General features: G+C 41.6%; 1 protein-coding gene across 2 annotated transcripts in view; it reads left to right on the top strand.

Moving 5' to 3' along the window:
- The window catches only part of CDR2 (cerebellar degeneration related protein 2), a 41,785-nt gene extending 21,503 nt beyond the window's left edge, over positions 1-20,282 (top strand). Inside the window, exons 3-5 of one of the 2 annotated variants that reach the window (XM_037141193.2) lie at positions 16,665-16,813; positions 17,071-17,232; positions 18,441-20,281. In XM_037141193.2, coding sequence (XP_036997088.2) covers positions 16,665-16,813; positions 17,071-17,232; positions 18,441-19,272 — 1,143 coding nt within the window. In that variant the 3' untranslated portion in view covers positions 19,273-20,281. Of the gene's footprint in view, positions 1-16,664; positions 16,814-17,070; positions 17,233-18,440 lie in introns of both variants that reach the window. The other variant, XM_037141194.2, reaches the window with a different exon arrangement.
- Positions 20,283-20,578: the final 296 nt, after the last annotated feature.

Raw genomic sequence — 20,578 nt, 5'->3', positions numbered from 1 at the left:
CCACAACTCTAATTTGAACATTATCTCTTGAAAAGGGGGCAGCAACTTGAGACCCACATAATAACTGGTAGAAACTATAAATTACTGTCTTTCAGATTACTGGGGAGTATCAATGCCAGGGTAATAAATACAGAGAAATAATCTATAAATGGGGCAAGAAGAGAGAGAATCAGTGGCTAATAGTCTTTTCCCATGAGGGCTAAAATTAAAGCCCTTCTCAAAACCTTTGAGTCCACTCCCTGGACATATCGCAGCTGAGTTTTGCAAAGCACAAGCTGTTGCAAACAGAGATCTAGAAATGGTCATTCTGGCAGTATTTTTAGGTCCCTACTATATGTCAAGAATTGTGCTAAATTGACCAAATATATGAGAAGAGGGTTAGAAAGACTATGACATTAACAAGTAAATAGTTTGGTTGTTTATTATTGTGTTGAGTGTTTTGAGGGAAATTAATCAGGTGCCTTAGGAGAAGAGATATGAAAAGGCTTTGGAATAGGTTGTTTGAACAGAGACCTAAAGGGTAATCGGGGCTATCGACTATTTTTGTGCCATACATCTCTTTGGATGTCTACTGAGGTCTGTAATGTTCCACTTAGCATACATAGAATTACACAGGGAATCTGTTATTGAATGCCTATCAAAATATTGAAAAAATAAATGTGTGGTTAGTAATATAGTTGTTTCATTATGAAGTGCATTAAATACCAAGCTCTAATGGCAATCTAAAAATTACTGTAATTTCAAATAGTGATGGCTGCAACCATTATAGTGAGATATGAAAAAAATCTATGCTTTCTATTGGTGATGAATTCCTAAATACCCTTCCTACTACTGGTGGTTTGTTGCCACCATTCATAATTGAAGGAAATGCTAAATTTCAATGAGAAATTAGTGAAGATGAAGATGTAACTTTCCCCACATCCAAGTTTGCAAGAGCCTCAATTCAATCCCTGAATCCCAGGTTAACTGCTGGATTAAATGGAGCCAGTGGGAGTGGGGAGAGTAGGGTAAAGGCCTTGAAGGAGGAGAGACAGGGAGTGAAGTATCTCTAAAATTTTAGGATGAACATACCCTTGAGTCTGAAATAAGAAAGACAGTAGCTAACAGATGAAGCTGGTAAACCCATTTAAGAGGCATTTGGGAAAGTATTAACACTGAAATGAAAGAGATGACATTAAGGAATTATTGGGGTATTTTTAGATATAATGGGAATTGTGCTTAAAATTAAAAGTGTTATCTTTTAGAAATATGTAAATATGTATGCTTGAATTAGATATCTTAGATTTGCCTTAAAAATGATTGAAGATGCAGAATATGGGAGACCCGAAACAAGACTGATGATTAATAATTATTGAAAGTGGATGATATGTAGATGGGGGTTTATTAAGCCATTTTTTCTGCATTTGTACATGTTTGAAGTTTTCCATAGAAAGTTTTAAGGAGTTCCAGCTAAGATGGAGATGTAGGTAGAAACCCTTCACTTCGTCATACAACCAAAAGGAGGGGAGGACAACAACCAATCTAAAACCAATAAACAACCAAAAGTACTAGAAAAGCAAACTGCATGAATCTCCAACAACCAAGGAATTAAAGAAAAAAATCAACCAGACTGGTAAGGTGGGCCATTAGGGCAACTCAGAAAAACCACAGCAAGCCGGCTGAGGGGTAGGGCTGGCTGCCTAGCTCGGCAGAGCTGTGCGGGAGGGACTGACTTAAGGGGAAAACTGAAACTCAAAGCTGACTCTGGGCTAAGGCTGGGGTTGCTGCAGTGGAAGATACTTCCAGTCTGACAGGAGAGTCCGTTGGAAAGTGCGCTAGAGACCAGCAGGCGAGCTGTATTGTTCCCTCTCTGGCCCCTCTCCCCAGGCAACCCAAAGCAGCAAAGAGGGTTGCCCTGCCTGGGTGAATACCTAAGGCCCCTCCCCTTACAACCTGTGAGCTGCACCAAGGCAAAGAAATGTGGTCCAAATGAAAGAACAAAGCAAAGCCTCAGAACTAAGTGATGAGGAGATTGCCAACCTATCTGATAGAGAATTTGAAGCCCTGGTCATCAGAATGCTCACAGAACTGATTGAGCTTGGTCAAAAAATGAAAGAACAAATGAAAGATACCCAAAGTGAAATAAAGCAAAATATTCAGGGAACCAATAGTGACAAGAAGGAAACCAGGACTCAAAGCAACAATTTGGAACAAAAGGAAGAAATAAACATCCAACCGGATCAGAATGAATAAACAGGAATCCAAAAAAATGAAGAGAGGCTGAGGATTCTCTGGGACAACCCAACATATTCCAATATTCGAATTATAGGGGTGCCAGAAGGAGAACAACAACATCAAGAAATTGAAAACTTCTTTGAACAAATAATGAAAGAAAACTCCTCCAATCTGGCAAAGGGAATAGACTTCCAGGAAGTCCAAGAAACCCAGAGAGTCCCAAAGAAGAGCACACCAAGGTACATCATCATTAAGTTACCCAAGATTAAAGACAAAGAGAGAATCTTAAAAGCAACAGGAAAGGAGAAGACAGTTACCTACAAAGGAGTTCCCATAAGGCTATCAGCTGATTTCTCAAAAGAAACCTTGCAGGCAAGAAGGGGCTGGAAAGAAGTCATTTCAAGTCATGAAAGACAAGGACCTACATCCAAGATTACTCTATTGAGCAAAGCTTTCATTTAGAATGGAAGGGCGGATAAAGTGCTTCCCAGATAAGGTCAAGTTAAAGGAATTTATTATCACCAAGTCTTTATTATATGAAACATTAAAGGGACTTACCTAAGAAAATGAATATAAAAAATGTGAAATGACAACAAACTCACAACTATTAACAGATGAACCTAAAAGAAAAACAACAAAAACAAAAACTAAGCAAACAACCAGAACCAGAACAGAATCAAAGAAATGGACATCACACAGAGGGAGTTCAGTGGGGAAGGGGAAGGGGGAAATGGAGAGGGAAAGGTACAGGAAAGAAGCAGAATAATTAATAGGCATAAAATAGATGGGGAGAGATAAAAAATGGTATAGGAAACAGAGAAGTCAAAGAACTTATATGTACAACCCATGGACATGAACTAAGGGAGTGGTGGATGTTGGAGGGTTGTGGGGGTGGGGTGGAGGTAGGATAAAGGGGGAAAAATTGGGAAAACTGTAATAGTATAATCAATAAAAATACTTTTAAAAAAGAAAGTTTTAAAATTTAATAGATAAGATTAGCCATCTGTAGAGAGTCAGTATTTGGGTGGACTGAGAAGTTAGGAAGAAGCACTTGAGGTTAAGGTAACTGGTATGTAATTTCAGGGGTTTATGATTCTAAAAACATAAAAATATAACATGGTGAGAATGCTGCTGTGATACAGTTAATGTATAGCATAATCTTAGTGAATAGCTGCAACTAAACTACATCCTATAAAGGGAAATGGTAAAATTAAGCTTAAGAATTATTATTCATCCAAGTGAATGCTTCTATCTCCCAGACCCAGGAGAAGGACACTGAGGGAGGGGAGACTTCCAGGGTTTTCTACTTCCAAGATCAGCATTTCTCTGATAAGCATGATCCATGGACCAGTTGTACTAACATCACCTGATTTTTGGCTAAAAATGCAGAATCTTGGCTTTACCCCAATCTAACTGAATGAAAATTCTAAGGGAAAGGGTCCAGGTTCCTATATGTACTTCAGTAAATCCTTGGATGAATCTTAACACATGTAAAGTTTGAAAAATGGAGCTGTAGATAAAGATAACAGTAGCTACCTCTTACTGTCTTATTGAGCAGTTTTTCATATGCCAGATACCATGCTGAACCCGTTAGATCTGTTAATCTCACAGCACTCTTATAAGGTAGGTAAATTAATCTCACCTTAGAAAAAGTTACTTGCTAAATGTCAGCCAGTTAGAAATGGCAAAGTAGGACCTCAAAGCAAATTCTTATCCCGAAGCTTGTGCTTTTAGCTACTGTGTCACTGCCTCCCATCAGGTCATCTCTTTTCTCTGAGCCTTCACCCACCCAAAGGCTTCTGTGTAATTGGCCTCTCACCTGCCCTCCATGAGGCAGGTGTGTCCTACAGAGAACAGGAATATTTCAGTTACTGGGCAGGAACAGTTCCTGCTTTAAATTAACATTTAGTGTATGGCCATGGATTAGCCTTTTATATTGTTGTTGATTGGTCCCAAAGAGTATTTTAGACCTAATACTTGATATAAAGTAGCTTGGAAAATTTCTGCAACCATTGTATATTTTCCTGTGATTCTAAACCTCTTTTCCAGACCAGTATTCTTAAGAGATTAACACATTTCTATACAGGAATCTGCTATGATATTGCTAGTCAGAGGACAAGATTAAGGGCACCCTCCTGCAGTTCTGAAAAGGCTTCTCCCAGGAGACTCATTGGTTGGTGTCCCAGGGTCCAGGAGAGCTTGTGGAGCTGAGGGAGTGAAGAGTAAGAACAGACTTCACAGGGACCATGTGCTGTGCTGCTTACCTCATTTCATTAGTACCTACAAGCCAGGTGCAGACTGATCTACAACCTCTTTTGTTCATTTCCAAACTCAAGGCTTATAAAACAAGATTGTTTTTCTTAAGTTTGCAGCAAAAATTGGGGAGAGGGCAGCAAACCCTGATCTAAAGTGATGTGAGACTGTTTATAATCTTTATTCATACTTTTAGATGCAGAAATAGTAATGCTTAATTACAGGGTGCTACCAGACCTCACTGGGGTGTCATAAAGTGTGTGGGTGGATTGTGCCATGCAGTCTTTCTAAAGTTTAAGGATTTAACAAAACACTTTTGACCCCAAGAATTTAGATGAGAAAGATGAAGTTATGAGAGCTGTTTTCTCAACACATTGCTCCCAAGTTATGTGACCAGAGTTGGAGAAAAGGCTATGTGTGTTTTTTCAGCTTTGCCACACTGCCATTTAAAGAGCTCGTTGGGATTGTTTATTCCACTATTTGAAGAGTTGGTTAGTTTTGCAAATACTCGTATAGTTCTGTAAAAAGTCTCAGGAAGCCCTGCCTGGATGGTTCAGTTGGTTGAAGCATCATCCCATACACCAAAAGTTTGTGAGTTTGATCCAGGGCACATACCTAGGTTGCAGGTTCAATCCCTGATTGGGGCTCAAACAAAGAGGCAACTGATCAGTGATTCTCACATTAATGTTTCCCTCTCTCTAAAATCAATAAACATATCCTCAGGTGAGGATTTTTTTTTTAAGCCTCAAGAAAAGTGCTTTTAAAGTTATATCTTTGGCGGCCAAGATGGAGGCATAGGTGGAAACACCGTACCTCCTAGCACAACCAAATTTAAGGACATCAAAGATTTAGAAACAAAAACACAACCAAAACAGACAGAAAATTGAACTGTACAGTCTGACAACAATGAACCATTCATCCAGACTGGTAAGAGGGGCAGAGTCTGCAGCCCATGTAGAGGGGTCACGGCAGAGAAAAGCGGTGCCTGCTGGACCAACCCAGGTGCATGGGTGGCAGTTGGCAGATCCCAGGCATGGGGTGGCAACAGGCAGACCCACTGAGGGTGCAAGGCTGCTGGTTGACCACAGTCACACATTCATGCTCAGATAAACCAGGTGAAAAAACAGACAGTGAGACAGACTGCACAACCGAGGACCCCAGGGCCAGGAAATAAAGCCAAAAAGCACCAATTAAAAAAAACTTTCGGGAGTTGAGGTGCCAGGAGAGGCTCCCAACCTCACTGGAGAGTTTGTTGGAGAGACCCACAGCATCCTAGAACGTACACAAGCCCACCCACCCAGGAACCAGCACTAAAAGGGCCCAGTTTGCTTCTGGGAAGCAGCAGAGGGGACTGAAATCTGAGAGAGAATGGAACAAACACCATTGCTCCCTCTCTGACCCCACCCCCAGTCACAACCCAGCAACTGGGTTGCCCCACCCTGGTGAACACCTAAGCTTTCACCCCTCATATGTAACAGGCTTGAGCAAACCAAAACATTATGACTCAAACAGAAGAAGAGCTCAAATCCCCAGATCCAGTACTTCTAAGTGAGCAAGAGATAGTCAACCTATCAGAGGCGCAGTTCAAAACACTGGTGATCAGGATGCTCACAGAACTGGTTGACTTTAATAGCAAAGTAGATGAAAAAGTGAAGGCTACACTAAGTGAAATGAGGGAAAATACACAGGGAACCAATAGTGATGGAAAGGAAACTGGCACTCAAATCAATGGAGTAGACCACAGGAAGAAAAAAACATCCAACCAGAAAAGAATGAAGAAATAAGAATTCAAAAAAAATGAGGAGAGGCTTAGAAACCTCCAGGACATCTTTAAGTGTTCCAACATCCGAATTACAGGGGTACCAGAAGGGGAAGAGGAAGAGCAACAAGTGGAAAAGTTATTTGAACAAATAATAAAGGAAAACTTTTCCAATCTGGCAAAGGAAATAGACTTCCAGAAAATCCAGGAAGCTCAGAGAGTCCCAAAGAAGTTGGACCCAAGGAGGAACACACCAAGGCACATCATCATTACATTAGCCAAGATTAAAATGAAGGAGAGAATGCTAGAAGCAGCAAGAGATAAGGGGACAGTCACCTACAAAAGAGTTCCCATCAGATTGTCAGTGAATTTCTCAAAAGAGACCTTACAGGCAAGAAGGAGCTAGAAAGAAGTATTCCAAGTCATGAAATCCAAAGACCTACAACCAAGATTGCTTTATCCAGCAAAGCTTGCATTTAGAATGGAAGGGCAGATAAAGTGCTTCCCAGATGAGGTCAAGTTCAAGGAGTTCATCATCACCAAGCCCTTACTATATGAAATGTTAAAGAGACTTAGCAAAGAAAAAGAAGATAAAAAATATAAACAGTGGAAGGACAACAAACTCACAGTTATTAACAACCACACCTAAAACAAAAGCAAACTAAACAGCTAGATCAGGAGTGGAGCCACAGAATGGAGATCACATGGAGGGTTAGAAACAGGGGAGTGGGAGCAGGAGAAGAGGGGAGAAGGTACAGAAAATAAGTAGCATAGATGGTAGGTAGAAAATAGGAGGGGGGCAAGAATAGTATGGGAAATGTAGAAGCTAAAGAACTTGTGACACATGGACAATGGACTAAAGGGGGCAATATGGGGGGAGTGTGCACAGTGGAGGGGAATGAAAGGGGGAAATGGGACAACTGTAATAGCATAATCAATAAAATATATTTTAAAAAATTAAGTTTACACATGGGAAAGGATCCTGGCCAATCTGTGGAAGAGTATCGCAGGCACCCGGCAGTTCCCCAGCATATATGAAAATAAGGGACCAGAAATTGTGACGGTCACAGAGGATTCAGATGGTAGGGAGCTGGCAGCAGTACAGTGGAGTCTCAGGGACCAGAGCAAAGACAGGAGCAGCAGGGACTTCGCTGATGCACAGCTCGGGGCCTAGTGCCCGGCGCACCTGGGCAGGCACCCTGCGCACCTGGATTGGCACCCAGAGCTCAGGACCGGCTCCCGATGCATCTCCTTCAGACTCTTGGGGAGCCCCGGGCCCGCCAAAGGGTCCTTAGGAGAGAGCTGGGTTATTAGCTCCCTCCCTCCCTGGCCAAGCAAGGTTGGGCACTGGGAGAGACTTGTTTGCTAGAGTTGGCAGAGAGGGTGCTGAGGACAAAGGGCCGAGATCAACCTCGGACTCTGTGGTCGCCAGCCCCGGAGAACTGAGAGGTGCAGTGTGAGGCTCTGACTCCGATAGTTACCAGTCTGGCTGGGAAAACGGGCTGTCCTGAGAGGCAAGCTTTCTAAAGGAGAAAGTTTTGGTAATATAAACTGAAGGTTCCTTCTACTGCTGCCACCTGGTCTGCTCCCCACCCAGCCTGACAGCAAACCCAAGGTTGGGCTGAGGGCCTGGAGTTTCCCCACAGAACTGGGACAAGTCTGTGCCCAAACCCAAGGGAACCAGGGAGCCGGGCCAGTGAGCCCGCCCCCTGCAACCCAGCCCAGGGTGGTAAACCCTCGGAAAAGAGAGCTGTGAGGAAGTCCTAGATCCCCTTTGTGGGACGCTGGGTAGAGGTGCCAGTTTGGCTCTTGGGCGAGTGCTCCCAAAAACACCACACTAATCTCCCCTCAGCCTGGCTGCAGCCAGAAAAACCAGTTTGGCTAGTTTGAAAGCAACAAGAGGTTTTTGTTGGTTTTTTTTCAGTAATCTTTTATCTTTTTAATTTAATTATTGTTTTATCTTTCAATACTTTTTTCCTCTTTTTCTTCTTTTCTATTTTATTCCTTCTTCCTTTCTTTCCAAAGTTATCACTTTTTCCTCCCTTCTCCTGCCTTTTTTTTTCTTTTAGCCACAAGTGACACAACTACTTGGAATTGCGAAAAGACCAGACCAGGATAACTGAAAGAGACTGCATCACTGAATTTCACAGGCATTCCACCACAAAAGTTAGCATCATAAACCCAGGGAGTCAAAACAGATCAATTTAAAAAGCTGAGGCTAACAAGAAGAGTCTCACAAACAATGGGAAGATAAAGAAACAGCCCCCAAATGAAAGGAAAGGAGGAAGCCACAGAAAGAACGTTAGATGAAATAGAGGCAAGTCAGCTATCAGATACTGAATTCAAAGCACTGGTTATCAGGAAGTTCAAAGAGCTAACAATGAACTACTAGAAACTACAGGGGAGCTACAATGAACTCACCGCAAACTATATCAACATGAAAAAGGAAATAGAAACTATCAGCAAGGGACAAGAGGAAATGAAGAATACAATTTCTGAATTGTAGAACACAGTAGAAGGAATCAAAAGCAGAATCGATGAAGTAGATCGGATCAGTGAGTTGGAGGACAAAGTAGGAAAAAATCACAAAAAGAGCAAGGAAAGGAAAAGAGGCTCAGAAAGAATGAAGAGGGATTAAGAGAAATGCAAGACAATATGAAACGTAATAATATCCGAATAATAGGGATACCAGAAGGAGAAGAAGAAAAACAAGGGATACAAAACCTAATTGAAAAAATAATGAGGGAAAACTTCCCTAATCTAATGAGAGAAAAAGTCACACAAATCCAGGAATCACAGAGAGTCCCACTCAAGAGGAACCCAAAGAGGCCCACTTCAAGATATATCATCATTAAAATGGCAAAATTCCGAGATAAAAAGAGAATCTTAAAGATAGGATGGGAAAAAAAGGAAGTAACATAAAAGGGAGCCCCAATAAGGTTAGCTACTGACTTCTCAATGAAAACACTCCAAGCAAGAAGAGAATGGCAAGAAATATTCCAAGAACGAGAACCACAGGCCTGCAACCAAGGCTACTTTACTTGATTGACAGCAAGGCTCTCAATCAAGATAGAAGGCCAAATAGAGAGCTTCCAAGAGGAAAAAAAGAAGTCTAAAAGAATACGCCTTCACAAAACCAGCTCTGCAAGACATACTAAAAGGGCTGCTTTAAGGAAGGTTAAGAGAGAGAGAGACAGAGGAACACAGGTACAAAAATGGCAATGAATAAGTACCTATCAATAATAACATTAAATGTTAATGGATTAAATACTCCAGTCAAAAGTCATAGAATAGCTGAATGGATAAGAAAGCATGACCCTCACATATGCTGCCTATAAGAGACCCACCTGAGGACAAAAGACCTACACAGACTAAAAGTGAAGGACTGGAAACAAATTTTCCAAGAAAACAGACAAGAAAAAAAAAAAAGCCAGGGTAGCAATACTCATATCAGATAAAATAGACTTCAACAAAAGGGCCATAAAGAGAGACCCAGAAGGTCACTTCACCATACTCAAGGGAAGAATCCACCAAGAAGACATTAACATCATAAATATATATGCACCCAACATAGGAACACCCAAATATATAAAGAAAATCGTAGAGAATTTCAAGAAAGATATTGACAGCAACACAATTATAGTAGGAGATTTTAACACTCCACTGTCAAAAATGGACAGATCTTCCAAACAAAATATCAACAAAGATATTGTGACACTGAACAACACCCTAGATGAAATGGACTTAACTGATATATATAGAGCCTTTCATCCCAAAGAAGCTAAATATACATTCTTTTCATGCACATGGAACACTTTCAAAGGTAGACCGCATGATGGGACACAAACGAGCCTCAAGAAATTCAGGAAAATTGAAGTCGTACCAAACATTTTCTCTGACCGCAAGGGACTGAAACCGGAAACCACCCTCAAAAGAAAAAGCCCCAAATACTCAAAATTATGTAAATTGAATGGCATGCTATTAAACAACGAATGGGTCAAGAATGAAATTAGGGAAGAAATCAAAAAATATCTGGAAACAAAAATGAACTCACAACAACCCAAAACTTATGGGACACAGCAAAGACAATCCTGAGAGGGAAGTTCATAGCAATACAGGCCTACCTAAAAAAGATAGAAACATTTCAAATAACCACCCTAACCCTACGCCTACAAGAACTTGAGGAACAACAACAAAGACAGCCCAGAGCAAGTAGAAGGAAGGAAATAACCAAGATCAGAGCAGAATTAAATGGCATAGAGACTAAAAGCACAATTCTAAGGATCAATGAATACAGGAGCTGGTTTTTTGAAAAGATAAACAAAATACACAAGCCTTTAAGTAGATTCATCAAGAAAAGAAGAGAGAGGGGACTTCTGCCAAGATGGAGGCATAGGTGGAAGCACTGTGCCTCACACAACCAAGTTAAAAAACAACAAAGTTTTAGCAACAAAAACGCAGCCAAACCACAGAAAATTGAACTATATAGAAGTCTGACAACAACGAAACCTTCAGCCAAACCAGTAAGAGGGGCAAAGCCAACAGCAGAGTGGGATTGGGCAAGAAAGAGCCACCGGACCCACCTGGGCGTGCTACCCAGGCATGCCGGCAGCTGTGGGTGGATCCCAGGTGTGGAGTAGCAGGCAGACTCAATGAGGGCACAAGGTGGTGGACTCAATGAGGGCTGACCACAGTCACACATTTGCGTGCAGATAAACCAGTGAAGGAGTGAGTGGTGAGACAGACCATGCAGGCACCATTGGCAGGAAGCAGCAGAGGGGACCACCATTTCTCCCTCTCTGACCCTGCCCCCACATACAGCATCACAAAACAGCGACCTGTGTGGCCCCACCCAGGTGAACACCTGAGGCTCTGCTCCTCATATGTAACAGGCATGAACAGATCAAAACATGGCTCGAGAACAACTCAGAGCCCCAGAGCCAATAAATCTAAGCGACCAAGAAATAGCCAAACTTTCAGATGCACAGTTCAAAACACTGGTGATCAGGTTGCTCACAGAACTCGTTAATTTTAGTCACAAATTAGAGGAACATATGAAGGCTAAACTAATTGAAATGAATGGAAATGCACAGGAAACCAATAGTAATGGAAAGGAAACTGGGACTCAGATCAAAGGAGTGGACCAGAAAGAGGAAAAAAATGATCAAACAGAAAAGAATGAAGAAACAAAAATTCAAAAAAATGAGGAGAGGCTTAGGAACCTCCAGGACATCTTTAAACATTCCAACATCTGAATTATAGGGGTACCAGAAGGGGAAAAGGAACAGCCACGAGTGGAAAACTTATTTGAACAAATAATAAAGGAGAATTTTCCCAATCTGGCAAAGGCAGTAGACGTTCAGGAAATTCAGGAAGCTCAGAGAGTCCCAAACAAGTTGGACCCAAGAAGGAACACACCAAGGCACATCATCATTACATTAGCCAAAATTAAAATGAAGGAGAGAATGCTAGAAGCAGCAAGGGGACAGTCACCTACAAAGGAGTTCCCATCAGACTGTCAGTGGATTTCTCAAAAGAGACCTTACAGGCAAGAAGGGGCTGGAAAGAAGTATTCCAAGTCATGAAATCCAAAGACCTACAACCAAGATTGCTCTATCCAGCAAAGCTTTCATTTAGAATGGAAGGGCAGATAAAGTGCTTCCCAGATCAGAACAAATTCAAGCAGTTCATCATCACCAAGCCCTTACTATATGAAAGGTTAAAGGGACTTCTCTAAGAAGATAAAATGATGAACAGTGAAAGAACAAACACAGTTATTAAGAACCACACCTAAAACAAAAGCAAACTAAGAGGACAGCTAGATCAGGAGCAGAACCATAGAAATGAAGATCACAGGGAGGGTTATCAACAGGGGAGTGGGAGAAGGAGAAGGTATAGAAAATAAGTAGCATAGACAGTAGATAGAAGATAGATGGGGGGGGGCAAGAATAGTATGGGAAGTATAGAATCTAAAGAACTTGAGACACGTGGTCAGAAACTAAAGGGGGGAATGCTGGGGAAGGGGGTGTGCAGGGTGGAGGGGAATGAAGGGGGGAAATGGAACAAGTGTAATGGCATAATCAATAAAATATATTTTAAAAAAAGAAGAGAGAGGACCCAAATAAACACAACCAGAAATAAAAGAGGAGAGATTATAACTGATAGCACAGAAATAGAAAGTATTGTAAGAAATTACTGTGAAGAACTGTATGCCAAGAAATTTGAATACCTAGGGGAAATGGACAAATTTCTTGAAAAATATAATCTTCCAAAACCCAATGAAAAAGAAGCAGAAAGCCTGAGCAGATGAATAACAGCAGGTGAAACTGAAGCAGTAATCAAAAAACTCCCATCACACAAAAGCCCTGGACCACATGGTTTCACAGGAGAATTCTACAAAGCATTTAAGGAAGAGCTAACCCCTATTCTTCACAGACTATTCCAAAAAATCCAAAATGATGGAAAACTACCAAACTCTTTTTACGAAGTCAACATCATCCTAATTCCAAAACCAGATAGAGACACAACAAAGAAAGAAAACTTCAGGCCAATATCGCTGATGAATATAAATGCTAAAATCCTCAACAAAATTTTGGCAAATCACATCCAACAATACATTAAAAAGATTATACACCATGTGGGATTCATCCCAGGTATGCAAGGATGGTTCAATATTCGCAAATCAGTAAATGTAATTCATCACATAAACAAAAGCAAAGACAAAAATCACATGATCATATCAATAGATTCGGAAAAAGCTTTTGATAAGGTACAACACCCATTTATGGTAAAAACACTCAGCAAAGTGGGAACAGACAGAGCATTCCTCAAAATAATAAAGGCCATATATGAGAGACCTACAGCCAACATCATATTCAATGCGCAAAAACTAAAATATTTTCCACTAAGATCAGGAACAAGACAAGGTTGTCCACTTTCACCGCTTCTATTCAATATAGTATTGGGAGTTTTAGCCACAGCAATCAGACAAGAAAAGGAAATAAAAGGCATCCAAATTGGAAAGGAGGAAACAAAACTGTCATTGTTTGCAGATCACATGGTAGTGTACATGGAAAATCCTATAGACTGTACCCCAAAACTGCTCGAACTAATAAATGAATTTGACAAAATAGCGGGTTACAAAGTCAATGTCCAGAAATCAAAGGCATTTTTCTATACTAACAATGAACCAGCAGAAGCAGAAATCAAGAAAAAAATCCCATTCGATATAGCGAAAAGAAAAATAAAATACCTAGAAATAAACCTAACCAAAAAGGTAAAAGACCTGTATGCAGAAAACTACACAGCCCCAAAGAAAGAAATCAAGGAAGACACAAACAAATGGAAACATATACTGTGTTCATGGATTGAAAGGATTAACAGCATCAAAATGTCCATCCTACCCAAAGCAATGTACAGATTCAATGCAATACCTATTAAAGTACCAATGGCATATTTCACAGACATAGAACAAACACTTCTAAAATTTATATAGAATCATAAACGACCCCGAATAGCAGCTGCAATTTTGAGAAAGAAAAACAAAGTAGGAGGGATCACAATACCTGATATCAAACTGAATATCAAGGCTGCTGTAATCAAAACAGCCTGGTCCTGGAATAAAAACAGGCACATAAACCAATGAAACAGAACAGAGAGCCCAGAAATAAACCAGGGTCTCTACAGTAAATTAATATTCAACAAAGGGGGCATTAACATAAAGTGGAGTAAAAATAGCCTCTTCAACAAATGGTGTTGGGAGAATTGGACAGCTGCATGCAAAAAAATGAAACGAGCACCAACTTACACCATACACAAAAATAAATTCAAGGTGGTAAAAGACTTAAATATAAGCCGTGACACCATTAAAGTCCTAGAGGAGAACATTGACAGGAAAAATCTGAGATATTTCATACAGCAACATGTTTACTGATATGTCCCCTAGAGCAAGGAATATAAAGGAAAAAATAAACAAATGGGAATCATCAAAATAAAAAGCTTATGCATGGCTAAAGAAAACAGCATTAAAATAAAAAGACAACCGACCATATGGCAAAATGTATTTGCCAATGATACCTCAGACAAAGGTTTAATCTCCAAAGAACTTACACAACTTCACTCTAAGTAGACAAATAACCTACTTAAAAAAATGGGAAAAGGACTTGAACAGATACTTCTCCAAGGAGGACATACAGAGGATCCAGAGACACATGAGAAGATGCTCAATATCGCTAGCTATCAGAGAGATGCAAATTAAAACCACAATGAGATACCACTTTACACTGATCAGAATGTCCATCATAAACAAAGCAATAAACAACAAATGTTGGAGAGGTTGTGGGGAAAAGGGGACCCTAGTTCACTGTTGGTGGGATTGCAGACTGATACAACCACTATGGAAAACAGTATGGAATTTTCTCAGGAAAACTAAAAATGGAACTGCCTTTTGACCCAGTAATTCCACTGCTAGGATTATATCCTAAGAACCTTGAAACACCAATCCAAAAGAACCTATGCACCCCAATGTTCATAGCAGCACAATTTACAATAGCCAAGAGATGGAAGCAACCTAGGTGCCCATCAGTATATGGATGGATCAAAAAGCTGTGGTACATTTACACAATAGAATTCTATGCTGCAGAAAGAAAAAAGGAGCTCCTACCCTTTGCAACTGCATGGATGGAACTGGAAAGCATTATGCTGAGTGAAATGAGCCAGGTGTTGAAACACAAATACCATATGATCTCACCTTTAACAGGAACCTAAACAACAAAACAAACAAGCAAGCAGGATATAACCAAAGACACTGAAATAGAGAACAGGGGGACAGTGACCAGAGGGGAGAGGGGAGGGAATTCCAGGGGGAAAGGGGAAGGATTTACAGGAACTAATATGAGGGACACATGGACAAAAACTAGGGGGGGGTAGAAATGGAGGGAGGTGGAGAGCACGGGGTGGGGAGGGTCGGCTGGGATGGGAATAAGACAGAAAACTATACTGGAACAATAATTAAATTTAAATAAATAAAATAATAAGTTATATCTTTGCTCTGTTACTATTTGGTGTTTGGTGATGCCTCAGACTTACTTTTTTTTCTTCTTTCCAGAGAAATACTATGAATATTTCATCTGCAATATATACTGTTTCAGTGTCTTCAGGTAGAGCTGAGTAGGAAATCAAAGTAACTTAACACTGAGTCATTATTTTGATTATTCTCTGTCCTTGGCCATTTAGAAAACAGTATTAGCAGCACCAAAATAATCTGGCAAGTTTTTCATGAATAAGGATTATGTTGATAATATTTTCACAGAATTAAAAATAACAAGAGCCTTTGAATAATGAACTAAAATATCTCTGGTTAAATCAGTATTATCCCTTATCCGTCCCGTTTTTATTCATAAAGGCTCACTTACAGAAAAAAAAATTTTCAAGCGAAAATCATCTGAAATCCTCCACTTCAGGCTTTCTTCTTTCTGTAAAACAAGAAACTTTTGCTTAAACATTGATTGTGTGTTCTATCCTTTTTCTCTTGTGGGATCATCATCTCTCACTAGCTTTACCTGTTGGATATGAATTTTATGCGTGTTATGTGCTTTGTAGGGTTTGCCCAACCTCAGTGATGCACAGGGTGTTGGTGAGCACTGGGGGAACTAAGCATATAAAGCATGACCTGTACTCACCTCCTATTAGGACAGGTAGTTCAGTTAGGATTTAAAGTCTTCTTTTCACAAAATAAACCTGTGCTATTGTGAGTATAATAAAAATTACATATTTATTCTTTGTCTCCAGTTCCTGACACAGAGTCCATAAAACCCTTGGAATTTCCTGACTGATAGAATGGGGACTTTTTGCCAGAGGAAAGCTAGAACTCTCGGCTCAGCTCCAGCCTCTGGGGAGGGAACAGGGACTGGAGACTGGTGATTATTTAATCAGTCATACCTATATACTGAGGCTTCAGTAAAACTGAAATGAGGCTGAAGGAGTTTCTGGGTTGGTGAACACACTGATGTGTGGGAGGGTGGTACGTCTGGAGAGGCCATGGAAACTCTGCCACCCATCCAGCCCCATACCTTGTCTAGTACTTCTCTTCCAGTTGGCTGTCCTGAGTTGATTCCTTTATAAATAAACCAGTAAATGTAAGTAAAGCAGTTTCCTGAGTTCTGTGAGTTTTTGTAGCAAATTATTGAACCTGAGGAGAGGTCATGGGAACCCCCAAATTATAGCCAGTTAGCTGAATGTAAAGGCAGCCCCTGGGATTTGCAACTAGCATCTAAAGTGGGAGCATTTTTTTGTGAAACCGAGCCCTCATGACCTGTGGGGTCACTGACTCCAGGAAGTTCATGTCAGAATTGCGTTGTATGACACCCAGTGGTGCTGGAAGGCAGCAGATGTCTTATCTGTTTAGTGTGTAACTGATCATAACCACCTTCTCTTACAGTACCTGACCAAGCAGGTGGAGCTTCTGCGGCAGATGAATGAGCAGCATGCGAAAGTTTATGAGCAGTTAGATGTCACAGCAAGGGAACTGGAAGAAACAAACCAAAAGCTTGTTGCTGACAGCAAGGCATCACAGCAGAAGATTCTGAGGTAAACTTTCTAGAATCCATCAAGGAGGCCCTGGGCAGGAGTCATTGAGTATAAAGTAGAATAGATCATGGCTGTTGTGGGTTTGGGTCAATATGGGGTAAGGTTTAATTTAATTCTTTATGAAAAATAGAGATTAGGTAGCAATCTTTTCCAATTAAGAAAGCCCAGTTTGAGTGGCCGAGAACTAATCTCCCCTCACTGCTATGCCCTCAATTTCATATGACAAGCAGCAATCAGCCTCTGTCTGTCCCTCACAGTCTGACTGAAACAATCGAGTGCCTGCAAGCCAACATCGATCACCTCCAGAGCCAAGTGGAAGAGTTGAAGTCATCTAGCCAAGGGAGGAAGAGCCAGGGGAAATGTGACCAGAAGTCAGCACCCAGCTTCTCGTGTCTGAAAGAGCTCTATGACCTGCGCCAGTAAGCCCACCTTCTGTAGCATGTCCTGGTGGAGGTGTCCTTGCACACATACATGCCTTCTGCATTCCTGTAGCTTCAAAGTACATTCAAGGAACACCACTTGGCTATTAGAGCACCAGTGGTTTGAGCAAAACCACTTAAACATGCAAATTATACAGTTCTTGGGTATTAGTAAATCCATGAAAAACTCATTTTCTGAAGTCTTAGGAGCATTTATTTCCATACTCTTAGTGTTTTTAAATTTTAGTTTAAAATAAGATGCAGCACGTCTGATAGATCACAAATTTGGGGGTTGTATTTCACATTAGAATGAAGAAAAAATTGAAATCGTAGTAAAATTAAAATCCTGGCAAATGGTTTTTGTGCCTACAGAAATGCCTTTACAATTTAGTTATGAGATTTAATTTCTATTGAAGTACTATTTATTGAGCACCTGCTGTGCATCAGATGCTGTGCTGGAGATGAGAAGTAGTGAGGAACACAGTTCCTGCCCTCCCTCCTGTGGCTTTCCATCCTGTGAGAGGCAGGTGAGCACATTGTTACACAGGACCCTAAACAGGAGAGAGGCCAGCTCTGTGTTTGCTGGGTCTCACCCTTGGGTTGCTGGTTCTTCAGCTCACCCATGAAGTTTTTCCAACTGCAATACAAGGGATTCCTTTAGGCCTAGATCAGAATCTCTGGATGTGGGTAAAAAGCTGCCAGGTGATTCTGATGTGCTTTCCTGGTTAAAAATCACTGCAGCAATGGTTCTCAGCCTTGGCTGCATGTTATAAACCACATGGAGAGCTTTGGAAACCCCCAAGTCCAGGTGGCAGACCAGCTAGGTCAGAATCGGGGTTGGGAGATCCAGGAGTCAATAATTTTTAGGACTACCCTGGAGAGTCTAATCTAACCAAGGTCAGGGACCTCTGGGCTATTCCAACTCCCTGGAGAGATAGCAGTTGAAAATCTCTGTTTGCTGGGTCTTGGGAGTGGATGTTCTGGAGCACTTTCAACGTCTAAGAGAAATTAGTCTTAAAAGTTATGTTTCAAACATGTTTTATTTGCCCACCTCACACAATTTTAGCCACTGCTCTAGTGAGGAATAGGCAAAAATTTAGTCCCTGTCACAGCTCCTCAAAAACATTTAGGTGAAAAAAAAATCACTACTCTTCTGCTCTTCGTTCTCAGTCACCTGTGTAATATATTCTTTCCACATTTTTTTGTAGACACTTCGTGTATGACCACGTGTTTGCAGAGAAGATCACTTCCTTGCCAAGTCAGCCAAGCCCCGAGGAAGAGGAAAATAAGCACTTGAAGAAGGCAGTGAGGACATTGCAAGCGCAGCTGAGCCTGGAGCAGCAGAGGCGGGGGGCCCTGGAGGAGGAGTATGGGCTCGTGCTGAAGGAGAATGATGAGCTGCAGCAGCAGCTGGGGGCTGCCAGTGACTACCGGGCCCGGGCGCTGGAGCTGGAGGCTGAGGTGGCTGAAATGCGGCGGGTGCTGCAGTCGGAGCGTCCCTTCATGAATGGGCTCGAGAAGCTGGTGCCTGACTCTCTGTTGGTCCCATTCAAGGAACCTGACCAGAGCCTGCTGGAGGAGATGCTGCTGACCGGGCCTGAGACCCAGCGTAGGCCCCTGAAACGCAGCAGCAGTGAGACGGTGCTCAGTAGCTTGGCAGGCGATGATATTGTGAAGGGCCATGAGGAGACCTGTATCCGAAGGGCCAAGGCTGTGAAGCAGAGGGGCGTGTCCCTGCTGCATGAAGTGGACACTCAGTATAGTGCCCTGAAGGCCATGTATGAGGAGCTGCTGCAGAAATGCCAGCAGGAGGGGGACTCACTGTACCACAAAGCTGTGCAGACTGCCAGGGCTCCAGCCAGGGACCCAGCTGCCAGGGATCTGACCACCACTGGCACCCCTGAGCCTGCCTGCTCCCCCAGCAGCACACCGCCTCCTGAATACAAAGCACTTTTTAAGGAGCTATTCAGCTGCATCCAAAAGACTAAGGAAATCCAGGAGCAGAGAACGAAATTTCGCACTCTCCCCTCTCCTTCCTAATGGGCTTCCAGCTCCCCTGCTCATTTCCTGTCTCCCATTACCTTTCTCCCAATCAGACAAGTGTGTGTAGAGCCCGAAGCCTGAAGCTGCTCAGCACATTTTGCTTACTTAGCAAGTGTGTGTGTACAGCAAGGAAAGAGGATGTTTGCTCCTGGTATCAGTTCCCTAACCCAGTTCCCTTTAAGCCCCTCAGGAAGTCCTATGACAAACTGGCCTCTGGCTGGCATGCCATTCTATGAGAAGCCCCAGAAGCAGTGGGGGCCGAATTGTGCTCCTAGAGAGGTAGGCCTGGAATTTCCATAGGATGCAGTTATTTATATACAGTGCATAGTATATCCTGGAAAAGGTGAGGTTGAAACTAAGCTGAGGCACTCCTTGCTGCCTTCTTGCTTAACTTCTTGAAACCATGGAAGTCAGCTGCCACCTAAACTGTCTTCACACACAGTTTTGGCTACTTTGAATTCATTAAGGAGAACATTCAGGAAAAAGTAGGGGTCTGTCCAAAGAAACAGTATTAACAAATACTCCACAACTTTGAGTTTTGTTTGCTACTAGTCAACTGTGACAGGTAATTCTAACAGATCTAAACCCACTGAGTACCCCCTGAAACGTGAGCTCTGCTTGAACAGAATTAGCCTGTGGGCTCCAAGGGCCTCCACCCTACATCCAAACATCTACACGCAAAGTACAGTGGTTAGGATAGCTAAATATACACATCTTTTCTTTTCTTAATATTCAGACAAAAAGGACAAACCTCTCCTGTGCTATCTGACCCAGATGACCTGCTCAGTTCCTGCTGCTCCTGTCAGTGGTTGGACTTGGCTGCCAGAATTCCTGTCTGCTGCTTTATTGAACAGTATTGGCATTCCAACTGTGGAAATAGTTTCCTCATACTTGCATATGTTAATTTAAAACTATTTAAGAGCTGAAGATCCACTAATTGTATATATTTTTCTAAAAACCAAATAAAGCTGCCTATGAAAATGAACAAATGGATCTATTGCTTATTATTTTAAGCTTAAGCCATTTCACTGTTATAACCAACTATCCATTCTTTTTTTCTTCCAACAATATCTTTAGGCAGATTTGGTAGAGGTTCTTCCATTTGGTTTAAGTAGGTCCTTGGAATTGTGTAATAGGACCAGTTCTCAGGTGGACAGGTGGTGGTTGACATTACTGTATGATTTTAAAACATTTTTGAATTTATCTACTTGAATTTTTCACTATTTTAGGAGTGTCAGGCTTGGTTTTGAATTCATAGCATTTGACTAGTTAATTCTCAAAACACTTGCTCGTTATATTACAG

The sequence above is a fragment of the Artibeus jamaicensis genome, unplaced genomic scaffold, assembly GCF_021234435.1.
Source record: "Artibeus jamaicensis isolate MK-2021 breed Jamaican fruit bat unplaced genomic scaffold, CSHL_Jam_final scaffold_666, whole genome shotgun sequence".
Classification (NCBI taxonomy): domain Eukaryota; kingdom Metazoa; phylum Chordata; class Mammalia; order Chiroptera; family Phyllostomidae; genus Artibeus; species Artibeus jamaicensis.
Note: the sequence above shows the minus strand (reverse complement) of the source record. Positions and strands in the feature narration are given on the sequence as shown.